Source organism: Talpa occidentalis, unplaced genomic scaffold (assembly GCF_014898055.3).
Source record: "Talpa occidentalis isolate TD23 unplaced genomic scaffold, MPIMG_talOcc4v2.1 talOcc4.6, whole genome shotgun sequence".
In the NCBI taxonomy this organism is placed as follows: domain Eukaryota; kingdom Metazoa; phylum Chordata; class Mammalia; order Eulipotyphla; family Talpidae; genus Talpa; species Talpa occidentalis.
In genome coordinates, this window is record NW_023604972.1 from 61,935,215 (window position 1) to 61,948,180 (window position 12,966).

Sequence of the window (12,966 nt, forward strand, 5' to 3'; positions counted from 1 at the left end):
TTTCCTCAATGATCTGAACTCTCAGACATTATGGAAAGAGTGACATGGCAGACCTCACGCCTTTACGATACTTTTCTGTCATTTTTATGTAAGCTTTTAGATAATCTATGCTTTTAGACTTTTTAAAAATTACATACATACACAAACATATATGTAACTCCCCATTCCAATATATAGCAATATATTCTAATAGGGACTTTTGTAGAACTTTCTCTGTGAGTTAGCTAATGTTTGACCTTCATTTCTTTGTGCCAATAAACCTGTAGATAAAGCATTTTAGGAATCAGTATCTCTCTCCCCACCCTGGCTCCCTCCTTTCTGCCCCATCTCTGTCCCTCTCTCTTTCCTTTTCTTTCACTTTGAATGCAAACTAAAATTCCACAGATTTTGATAAAAACTTTCCAATAGTTGTTCCTGTTTATATGCCTAGCATGCTCCTGCCTTCCATCTTCATCTCAACAGAAGCTCACCTCCCACTGTCCCTGAGGGGCCTGGTTCTTGAGCTGTATCTTCCAGTCCTCAGTATTGGGGTCTGCACAGTGATGCATGGTGAGGATGATGGGTCGGGTCAGAAGAGCCCCCGGAGGTCCACAGCTCACCACAGGGCTCAGAAGTGTCTGAGTATCCTCCATGGGTGGCCTAGGAGGAGAGCACAGAATGTTGTCTGCGATATTCCATAGTATTCATGTGCTGCATACTTAGGGATTGTAGATCAAAAGTTGTATAGATAGTTTCTTCTTGGAGTTTTTCTTTTTTGGGGGGTAGGGTAGGGAGTTAAAATTAAAAGGGAAGTTTCTCTTTATACAAGATTTTGATCTTGCAAGACCGGAGGGCTTTATTATAACAGGATTATAACAGGCAACTGACCACATCTCTTTGATTCCTTTGCCTCAGACATAAGGTCTGTCTTTGCTAACTTCCTCTGAACTTGCGTTTAGAGACTTTGGGATGGAATGAGATGGAACAGAGTCCTTAAGAGGTTATATAACCGCCTTTTCTGAAAACACTTGTCATTGGTATCACAGGCTTTAAATACTTTTGTGTTTTTTAAGACCTAATATATTTTTTTAAATCACTTCAGAATAAGGACACCCTAAAGGTAAACTTCTTCCAAATGATTTTTTAGGAATAATTCAGGCTAGTAAAGCAGAATATTTCTTTCAAATATGTCCAGGAAAAAAACACAGATTTATTTCTATAATGTTTAAAAAAATAAATCTCTACTCGTATTCTTCATATGCAGAATCTGAACCTTCAAAGTCCAAATTTTTTTATTTCACATTTTTAAAAATATTGTCTTAAATCTTTTACTAACAAGATGGAAATCATTAAGCAAATGTGTAACTTAACCCAACTTCTCAGTTTATATGTGAGGAAGTAGTTGCAATGTGTTAAGTGAATTACCCAAAGTCTCACAACTAGCAAGTGCTGTGGTACTAATTATAACCATGTATTCTCAGCACCAGCACTTAAACTACCCTGTCAGAAAAGCATGGTGTAAGAGATCACGGACTCGCAGAAGTTTAGATGAGGGAAATCCCTCAGGGTCTGTAAGTACCACCTTCCATTCAAAGCAGGTGCCTTTCTACAATATGTTGACCTGTGGTTAGGGGGTGTTTTAGACACATCCAGACCTATATTCTGCTACCTCATTATTATCAACTCAAAGCCACAAAACAGTCTTACTTAGAGTGAACACATTCTAACATTTCTCTCCATATATCCTTGACCTACTTCCTCTCCATTTTGGCATGAAATCCTTTTAAATATTTAGAGATTGTTATGACGTTGCTAAAAAGTCTTCTTTATTCCAGACCAAACAGCCACATTTTTTTTCAACTTCAAATCATGGGTTTAAGATATTTCCCTCTATTTCTATCTTCATTTTCATATAGATGTCTGTTAGTGTTTCAATGCCTTTACTAAAGTGGGACATCCTGAAATGAATGTGGAACTTAAGTAGAAAATATAGAGGGACTACTATTTTCTTTGATTTGGATTATGCATTTATATAAATGTCTCATAAAGTTACTATGTTGGTGTATTCTCAATCAAGTAATTATAAATATTATTTATCAGACTTGATTTAGATGGGAAGATAGAGATACTATGGTTAATCACTTCTTTAAAAATGAGGCAATGAAGCCCCAAGAAGGTTAAGTAATTTGTTAAAGCTAACCACTCTTGTATTCTTAATATGAAAGGCTCTTATGTCTCTATAATCCTGTGGTTTGTAATGATGGCTTTTGAACTTAAGTACAGAAATTCATATTTAGCTATTTAATTTCATTATAATAGCTTCAGGGAAATTTTCAGGCCATCTATTTTTTAATGCAATGTCTTTCCTCCAAATATTGGCCATTTCTTCCAATCTTTTATCCTCCATCAATTTATGTTCTCATTCCAATCACTGATAACACTATAATGCAAGAATAGGGCAAATACAGAAACCTTCTCAAGGGCACAACTTGAAGCTTCTCTCCAATCTGACATCAATACAGTGATTTATTTAGTTCAGCCAAATATAAGTATATTAAAATGTATATTGCCCAGTTCATATCTTTCCACTTCACTCACAAGGATACTACAAAGGGCATGTCAAATTCTTTATAAATATGATGACTATTTGAAATGGATTTTTTTGGTCTTTGCTTATGGTTTATATATTACATAGTTGAAAATTTCATTCATATCTATGGCTTACTCTCATTTAACACTCAATAGCCGCTATTATATTTTTCATGTTGTGGGCTGACAATTCTCCATGGATCTCTCCATGTCTCTGCACATTTCTGATGTTTTTTTTTTTTTTTTTTTCAGGGGTATTTGCACAGTATTTGCCTCTAGAAGTTAAAAAAAAAGAGTCTATTTCTGGATGACACAGTGCAGCCATACTCAACTCGTATACTTTTCATTATAAAAGACACAAGACCCCTAAACTCAGGGGTCCTTTCCTGGAATGCAACCACCAAGTATAGATGCCATCTGGCTCTCTTTCCATCACTTTTTCAGAATGGGGGTTTAGGAGATTGTACAAAAATGATGATTGCGTGGACAGTGCAATAGCCGTGACTAATGGCTCTGACACAGGGGTTTTGTGCCATCTATCAACATCACAAAACACTGGCAGGCAGCTTGGTAGCTCTCAAGTAAATTCAAATTTTAGAGATTTCTCAATTCTTGACAATTATGATCAGTGGTAAGAATGAATGAAATCTGTCAACTTTTCCCCTTAACAAAACTCAATTATCATTGACCTCTCTCACTCCAAAATCTCACCAGGCCCTCACCAACCTATTTTTTTACCCTTCCTATTTAGAAGATTAATATATATATATATAGTCTTAGTTAATATTGTCTTCATTCTCAACGCAAAACAATTGTTTTATTTAATCTAAACTTATCAAAATACTTGGAGATGTAAAGAGTTAGTAGATTATCAGTATCTTGAAAACTCATGACCAGCCCCTCTAACACTTGGTTTTCATTTCCTCTAAATCCAGCTTGCCCTCCTTCCTTCCACTGTGAAATTCATTCTCTTAGAACATGAGTGAAGATTTTTTTTCATTGTGTCTTAGTTGATAATCACATTATCCTCCCTAAGCAGTAACCTTATACTTATTTAATTTTACTTTTCCTACTGGGGGAAAAAGTAATGACTATACTTTCCTGAGAACTGCTCTTACCTTCTAGTTACAATTGTACCTTAAGAAGAGAGCATTAAACTTTTAAGGAAGGAGGCTAAAATGAAATCCATTTCAAGTGGTCCTTAAAATATAGCGGGATTGGAAACATCTGTCTCTCAGTCTGCTGTCAGCAGCCGGTGCTCGAGGCAGAAGGAGGAGGGTCTCTTCTCATCACTGAGTAGAACAGAAGGGAGAAGACTCCCTGCTGGGTCGGGCCCTGTCAGACCTGTGCTCTCCAAGCACACCCCTAGCATGCAATATTGATGGGCACCATTCTTGGAGGAGGGAGAGCCAGGGAGAGAAGGGGCAGTAGGTGTCAAAAGAATTTATTAACCCAGTGAGGTGCAAGAATGTTATGAATAGGAAAGTGGTGAAGTGGAATTCATAACGGGGACGGAAAAACAAAGAAGAAACAATGATGAGAATCTTTTTTGTATTTTCAAGATAAAAGAAGTGGAGTTGAAATTGGAAACATTTCCAAGCATATATAGAAGCTAAGTTAGGGAAGGTTAAGATTTAACCATGTGAAACTGAAGGTCAGAGTATTGAAATCCACATTTCTTTATTTATATAAAGGAAGGATATTACATACATCAAACAAAATATTAAAAATTAAATATTCTAATTTATGATTCTGTGGAGGGAGACTTACTCCTTTATGTCTCATGTTACCTAAACCATTTTAATAAACTTTCTGTGATTATTAAATGCAGATGATATGGAAGGGAACACAAAGCAAAAGTTAGCTGCACAAGCAGCAATTAAGCAGAAATGCAGCAGTGATGAATGATTAACATTTTGAAGACTTTTCAAAGTCTGACAAGGATAATATCAAGTTGCTTGCTAGATGGGGTGTCAGGCTGCTAGGACAAAGCCCTCAGAGAAAAATTTTAGTTTCCTGTCAGAGTGTCTCCTCCTTTGCTTGCTGTTATCAGAGAGGAGAACTTTACTTTATCATAGGTGATTTATAAAACATTCATAAAAGCAGTTGCATTTGTCTTTCATGGCATACCTGTAAAGGAGTTAGGAGAAGTACCTATATTACCTCTCTGCCCAAAAGAGGAAACTAAAAGCTAGAGATATTAACACACTTTCCTAAGCCCACAAATCTGGTCACAGACAAAGCTAGATTTCTTTTTTTTTTTTTTAAAGATTTTTATTTTTATTTATTTATACAAGCACTGGATATAGTCAGAAGCGCAGGAGGGTGAGAGAATTTACCAGGGCCAGAGCAGGGAGCAGAACAGGCAGACCAATGAAATACACTGCTAAGGGGAGCAGCGGGCATGGCAGGAGAGGTCTGTCACGCCATGTGGGACCCTCGCCCGGCGGCTGGGATCGAACCGGCGCTGCAGAGACTGCAGGCAGCTTCGCAGCCCAGCACTCAACCGCTGCGCCACCAGGAGAGGCCCCAAAGCTAGATTTCTATCACCAGTCATTTGGTTTCTTTCACAGTTGGTATATTTTGGGGCTTCCTTAAGCTTTCAGGCCTTGAGAGTTTTATTTTATTTTATTTTATTTTGCTCTGTTTGTTAGAACAAGTTCAAAACTGCTTTACTGAAAGGCTCTCCATCTTCCTCTGTGTGGAGATGGGAGAGGCCTTCAATCCACACACGTGTCTCCTGCAGGTCCCTCAGGATGGCAATCCTACCTCAGGCTCAGCTGCCTTTTAAAGCATATGGTTTCACATAACTGGCAACTTGAAATATCTGCACTCTTGGTATCTGACAGGAAGTATCTAACTCACTGGCTATCAAAAGCTCAACTGAGCAAAGAAAAAATTATTTATGGAAGCCACTCTGAAGGGTGTGCCCAACATTTCCCTCAAAGGCCAAAATCTATCGCTGGATTAAACCAGAACAGCTAACTGTTATGTCCTTGCCTGAATTGCTGGATCCTGGTCGAATTATTTCACTGAATTTATACTTGGCCTTCTGCTATCTAATTACATCAAGGGACACTAACAGAAGCAGCCCTATGAAACTCATTGCTATTTTTATTTTAAGGATGTTGCTCATCAATATTAACAAAATGTCTTCTTTATGAGGAGCCAAAGAAGAAATAATTACACTTCTTCAGGGCAGATTTCTTCCTCATGGACACATGGACCTTGTAATTTGCCATGATCCCCTCTTTATAAACAGGTTTTCAATAAATGAGCATTTTATAGTACAGTAAAAGAATAAGATTTAAATATACCTAGACTCCACACACACCCTGCCTCAGTCTTTTACAGCTGTTGCTTCAAATTGAACATCAGTGAAGTGCACTAAGAAATGATAATGTCAACCACCGTGTCACAAAGTTCCAAACGCCACATTAAAATAAATGAGAACTTTATCCTGTATGATTACCTACATGAGAGAATTGCTGTCCTTCATCCTCACATTGTTTTAAATTTTAGTAGTCAAAAAAAATGATAGTTTTAATTGCCTTACCACTAACTCACACCTTAAACTCTTTCACCTTTTTAAAAAATACCCAAAAGGCAATCAAAGTCTTACAGTTGATACACCAAATAATTTTTTTGTTGTTTCTCTTTTTCTACCTTTTGATTTTAACAACTCTGCCAAACCACTTCCATCTTGAAATTCTCATTTCCTTTGATGGTTTCATATTATACTTATAGTCATTCATCCTTAGAACTGGGTTTTAGTGATGAACTTAATTGAATCTGCTAACTTGTAATGCTACACACCTTAAACTTATACAGTGTTATAAATGTTAATGAAAATTAAAAAAAAAAAAAACCTCATTGAAGGTCCACTCCATGTTAAGCACCATGATAGATGCAAACTCTCTATTTATCTGCTTTATGCTCATGTGTTCTATTAAATTTCATCTATCACAGTTAAACCTTAAATAAAAATATTTCCCAACATTCTTTCCTCAGTTGTCTTCTTTCTGTCTCTGAACCTTCGTCCTGAAAGAAGGTCCTCACGGATGACGCCCCAGCTGTAACTCAGGCACAAATCCCTACCTGTGCACTCCGAGGGAGTCCAAACCAGAGCTCATCCTCTCCGGCTATCTCCCAGCGGCTCTGCCTGGCCTCTTCCACAGCTCTCACAATTCTCACAGTGCTCAAGCTTGATCTGAAATATGCTTTGTGTTTTGTCCTTCTAGTCAGTGGAGAAATAAATTTTCCTTCTAAAACATATTTCACTTTCCATTCTCCCACATCCTGGCTTGGTTTCTTCCCCTTCTCCTTGTGCCCAGATTATTGTCACAGCCCAACAGGTCCCCAGCTTTCAGGGGAGTCTTTCTATTCCCTGTTCCAATTTATCCACCAACATCACCAGATTAGTCTTCCCAAGGCACTGCCATTCCTGAATCACCTGGATGCTCAGAAACCTCCCATGGTTCCCTAGCGTTCATACACACACACACACACACACACACACAATTCTATTCAACTTTATATTTGAAATGTCCACATTGATTTTTTGGCCTTTTGAGAAAACTACTAAGCATGTACAGAATGCAGAGAAAGGGAAGATGAACTCTTGTATCTTCAATTCAATTTGTTTTTCAGTAAGAACTGACAAAGAACATGATTTCAGTCTGAGTCACTGCTTTTTAAACTGGTACGAAAAACAAGGCAAAAAGTCTCTGCTGCACAAATTGGATCCACAAGGATCCACAGAGAGCTCTGGCAGCCAGGAGGAGAGAAACTGCAAGCAGAGCCTGGCAGCTTGGCTTTCTTTTTTGTCAGAGACAGCTTGTCCCATTTCGGCTGCTCATCTGCCCTTCAGCTTCCTCTTAGCATGTATGCGGTAAAGATAAGGGCACGCTTGTCACATTCACTGTGTCGCATGTAATTAGGTTCACATGTCCCTTTAGGTGGTTCACATCAACAGATGACCAGCTGGATGCCGTCCAGCTGGAAAAACACGCAGTTTTGGATGCAATGAAGGGAATCAGACAGCTGGAAATTGGATAAAAGTGATCAGACTTTTCCTATAAATGCCTGCAAGTAACATCCTTATTTCCTGACATCTTCACGGAGTCTTCTCTGAAAGAAGTTCCATCTCGGATCATGTGAGGGAGGAAAGGGGATTAGTGAGCTCTAGAAAGCCACCGTCAAGAAGGCGCCATGGTAAGATGGCAGAGGTCTGGGGGTGCTGCAGCTGCAAAAATGACAGGTCGGAAGCCAAAGAGTGGCGGGTAAGACCAAGTGGGTGTGAACACAGTTGTTTGTAGGAAGCCTTGGCTGTGTGGCTTGATTTCTCTAAACCCTAGTTTCTTCATCTTGAAGTAAAATTCATCAAAACTGGCAGAGTGGTGATGAGGAATAAATGGAATTACAAGTATACTCAACAAAGGGGGACTATGCTTTTTATCATTTTATTCTAAAGCACAGTATTATCATTGTGTTTACAACATAAATGCATTTAATTCAGAGCAGAAATTTAGTAGAGAGAGGACATTCTCATATTTAACACAGTTGTTTTCTTTTGTATGTTCCTTATTTCATGGTCTTTTGTGCATATTTGCTTATGAAATCTTGTTGTTACTTTAACTTCATCTTGCTAAGCAGAACTTCTTTGATTCATTCCCAGTTCAGTAAATTAATTCCCTCTGCACCTGACTTTAGCTGGTTGGCACAGCAGACTGATTTAGAGTTTTCTTTCCTTTAGAATCAAAGGCAGAGGAATCTAAAAGCCGAAGTGTCTAGTTTTATCAATTTTCTGTTTTCTCTTTCCTTCATCTAAAATGTACCATTATCTTGGTCGGGATGCTGACTACACTACCAGAAGGAAAATCCCCAGAAGAGCTGAGTGCAGGAATCTTTGAGATTCAGCATGCCCACAGCCCCTAAAGACAAGGCTTATCAGATGGGAAATAAGAGACCATGAACACCTCACTGCTTTGCAGCACAAAGCACCAGTTAATATTTATTTCTGTTTAAACAAAATGTCCATGTTGGTGAAGGCCTGAAGGGAGGGAAGCATTTAGGGCTAACCTGGACACTGGACAAGAAAAAGAAGAAAAAGGTGGCACCCTGGAGTTTGCTAATCTTCATTTTACCTGCTGTGAAAGAAGAGCATGGTCAGGCCCTGTGAATGTTACTCTGCATTGAGAGTGAAAAAATGAATAATTTGATGTGAGAAAATAAAAGAATTTTAGTGATTTTCTGTTGTTCAAATTCAAGGAATTCTATCATTTTCTTAGAGTAGTGTTTGTGTAGGTAAGGTAAACCACAGAGGAAAAATGTTCTCTGGGTCATACTAATTATAAATACCAATATCTCCACCTGAAAGCATAATAAAAGAGCTTTTGACTACCAAAGAAAGAGCTAAAAATGGACATTTTTCTGAGGATAGAGAGGGGAAGAGAAACAGTATAAAGTTTTATAATGATAACCTAGTTCTACATTTGCCAGTCAGACTTTGTAGTCAGATAACAGAGCTGAGGGGCCCGTGCCTTCCTTTACTTTTAGGAAAGACAAAGATAATTACATTTGAGGCTCTCAGGGAACATCAGGTCCTTAAAGCACTAATGTAACACGTGTTCTTTATATGGGAACTAATCAAAAAAGACCACGTATGACTGATTAGTAGCCAAACTGAAGATTGAATTTAGGACTTCTAAACTCCTTTTATTTTTACTTAAAATATTTTCATCTTTACAATTTTAACACATTCAAACAGGAGAGGGAATATGGGTGGTGCACGGGTGAATTGGTTGTGGGAATTTTACGGGGAGTACCCCTGAGGGAGAGGAGAAAGCATACGTTGTACAAAAATGAAGAATGATGTAAAATAGATACAAATAAAACTAAAAAAAAAATTTAACACTTTCAAAACAGGGTCTTTTGATTTAATCTAGTTTAATCAACCCTAGATCCATTTAGAAAGGCCCAGTTATGAAATCCATTCATGCTGCATTTAAGGAGACTGGTGATACTTAAGCTAGAAGCAAGTAACAGAAAGAAGAACCTGGAGATGAAATAAAGTACTAGGCTGAGGTGGAGAGAGCAGGTAAGGGGCTAAGAGGTTGTCTATCTTTTTGTGACAATTAACCATGGCAATAGTCTGGATTCCTGAAAATGTCTATCTACCCTCAGATCTCTGGAAAAATCTGTGGATCACATTTCTGACCCCCTTTTTTTTTTTTGGCTACTATAGTTACATATCGACTTGCGAAAAGAACACTGGACTTCCCCCTATATTCAAGATCTACAAGAGACTGAAGCTTGAAAGATAAACAGAAGTAAAAGTTGACATTTTATACATGTAGAGGGGACAAACTAGGCTGGGAGCAGAGCACTCAAGACAAAAAGACAAAAATATATTGAGTTTATTCTTTCTATTGTACAGTTCTCCTCCAAGTCAGATATTGATAAAGTCAAGTGCACCAGAAAAAGCATATTTACCTCATATTTTCTTTCCTGTGTACAGTCACATACATTTCGTAGACTCTCCCTTGGGGAATGGCCCCAGCGGGAATCAGCAAGCTTACTCCTGAATAGCAAAAGAGAAAAGCAATGTCATAAGACCTATGAATCAAAAGAAAATTCACAGAGTGCTTTTGAAGCCAGGAAAAGGGAATGAGGGGATTTTGTGGTCCTGTATCCATAAGCCTGCTTCTTTTTCCCTAAAGACATGTAAATATTCACAGCTGCCTTACTTTCCTTCCTTACTGGCCTTATTTGTTACCACAGCTCCCTCTGAACTGTTAATGGATTTAGTTAAAGGAATGATGTAATTTTTTAAATTCTTGTTTTATTTAAAGAATAGACAGATGGTCCTGCTGTTGTTTTCCTTGCAAAATGAGAGGGAAATCAACAACTGCCCTTAAAATTTCAAACAGCTGTAATGATACATGGTTTCTAATTAAAAAAAAAAAAATTCCCACAAGATTCAAAGTCAGGGGGCAATGCTAACTTCAATAATGGTAGACAACATTTATTCTGAAATATTTGATTAGCATTACATTTTCCATAACAAAATAATTCTTGAAGAACTTATTTTATCAGATACAATTTGAAAAAGTGAGTAACAACTACTAGTTTAGTCACAGGAGGTCAAGCAGGTTTAACTCATTTTTTTTTTTAAAGATTTATTTATTTTGTTTATTTATTTTTGTGTAGAAGATGTGGGGTGAGAGGTTTCATCAGAGACAGAGTGGGAAGCAGAACAGGCAGATTTACTGAAATACACTGCTGAGGGGAGGAACAGGTGAGACAGGAGAGGTCTGGTGCACCCTGTGGGCTAGCTCCCTGGCTGGGGATTGAACTCAGGCTGTAGCAGCGATAGCACTGAGACTTAACCCAGAGGCCACCAGGCAGGCCCCAGGTTTAATTCATTTAAATGATGCAGTTTTGTAGCATATTGGACTGAACTCTGCTCTATGTTAATTGTCTACAGCAGGGATTGAAATTGAATTTATATCAGAATAACCTGGAGGACTTGTTAAAGTAATGATTTTGGATCTTACCCCCAGAGATTCTGATTTAGAAGATTTAGGAAACAGGTAGTTCTAATAAGTTGCAGGATGATACCAACTATGATGGTCTGTGCCCACTGTCCCAGGCCACTGCAGCAATACCATGAAGAGTGAGATTCAGGTGGGTAGCACCTGAAGATATTTGGTGTCATGATTTTAATACCAATAAATGCAGTTTAATCCAACTAAATACAAATTTATGGAACATCATTGTGAATACACTATTTGGCACTTTGTGAAGAGCAAGATGCACAAGTCAGTGTTACAGTCTTTGAGTGGCTTTGATTTAGTAAGCAAGGAAATTGAATATGCCACCTGAGCATATGTCAACAAGGAAATTGGCCCAACCAAGTTGGAAAGTCTCAAGAATGTAGAATACAGAGTCATGTAGGGATAGTCATTTGTAAACTTGGGTATGACTGGTTGACAGTGTTGAGTTATAATCTTCTTGAGAAGGAAAATATTGAGAGCTGTGGTGTTGGGGGAATTAGAACGTCACATCCGTGCACAGAATGGCATGGTGAGCACAGAGTAGAGTACAATGCCCACAGGTGAGTCTGTTAAGCCTCAGTGTTTTACTTTTTACAATGGGGATAATAAAATGTACCTTTGTGTTCATTATGGGGATGGAATGGAATTATGGATATAACATGAGTAAGTCATGACACATACTAGGTAGCTATTGTTACTCTACTTTATAAAATAATGTATGCAAATTACCATTGTTGACTGTATGCAAAGTAGATAATACAGGGTAGCTCCCTCCTTCCCATTTAAGAAGCTTTTATAATAATTTAATATATGAAAAAGTAAGAGGTATAGAAATGTGAAAGAAAGGCAGAATCCAGTGAATATCATGGGGAAAAAAAACTATCTTGGGAATAATATCATGTTTAAACAATGGAAAAAACGGAATATATTTTGATTTATTCACTTGCTAAACTACAAAACTATATACTTAAAATCATGGTTTTTATTTTTTTTTTTTTTAAAGATTTATTTATTTATTTATACAAGCACTGGGGCACAGTCAGAAGCGCGGGAGGGTGAGAGAATTCACCAGAGCCAGAGCGGGGAGCAGAGCAGGCAGAAGGACCGAAGCACACTGCTGAGGGGAGCAGCGGGCGGCAGGAGAGGTCTGCGCGCCATGTGGGACCCTCCTCTGGTGGCCGGGGAGCAGCCGGGGATCGAACCGGCGCCGCAGAGGCCGCGGGCAGCTTCGCAACCCAGCGCTCAACCGCTGCGCCACCGGGGAAGCCCAAAATCATGGTTTTTAAAGAACATACAATAGCATGTATGAAAACTCAATGAGAAAAAGTTTAAAAAGTAATATATATGTGATTTCAACATGAAATGCATTAAAACGGAAAACGATATTCCATTACATATTTAAAGACCTTAAAATATGCTATTAAAAGTGTGGGGTGAAAAATTGTCAAGCCATTGAAATGGAGGGCAAAGTTAGAGGAAAATCAAACACAAAGTTCATATTCAGACCTGAGACAAACAATTTCTGTATAACAAAGTGATTTGACTGTTCACGCATTATATGTTTATGCTTCATGAATACTGTAGGTTAATCAAAGTATTTCTTAGTGCTGTGTTCATGAAATACTCAGTCTTGCCTAAAGGAGCTAAGGTGGATTCACAGAGCTAAGGCAGAGTCACAGCTAAGACAGATTCCATTAATCTGCTTATGACCAAGATTCTAAACCCAAACTATCATTGATTAGTGAATACAGAACTTTAATCAAACACTATCATTCATTAACTTACCAGTTAAGATCTTCATGTGGCTTGTGCTTTAGAAGCAGATAATTAAATAATAAAT

General features: G+C 38.0%; 1 protein-coding gene across 1 annotated transcript in view; it reads right to left on the reverse strand.

The window, feature by feature from the left end:
- The window catches only part of UNC5C (unc-5 netrin receptor C), a 425,753-nt gene that overhangs the window by 34,396 nt on the left and 378,391 nt on the right, over window positions 1-12,966 (reverse strand). Inside the window, exons 11-12 of the mRNA XM_054688141.1 lie at window positions 10,063-10,150; window positions 471-639 (exon numbers count right to left, since the gene is read on the reverse strand). Coding sequence (XP_054544116.1) covers window positions 471-639; window positions 10,063-10,150 — 257 coding nt within the window. The remainder of the gene's footprint in view (window positions 1-470; window positions 640-10,062; window positions 10,151-12,966) is intronic.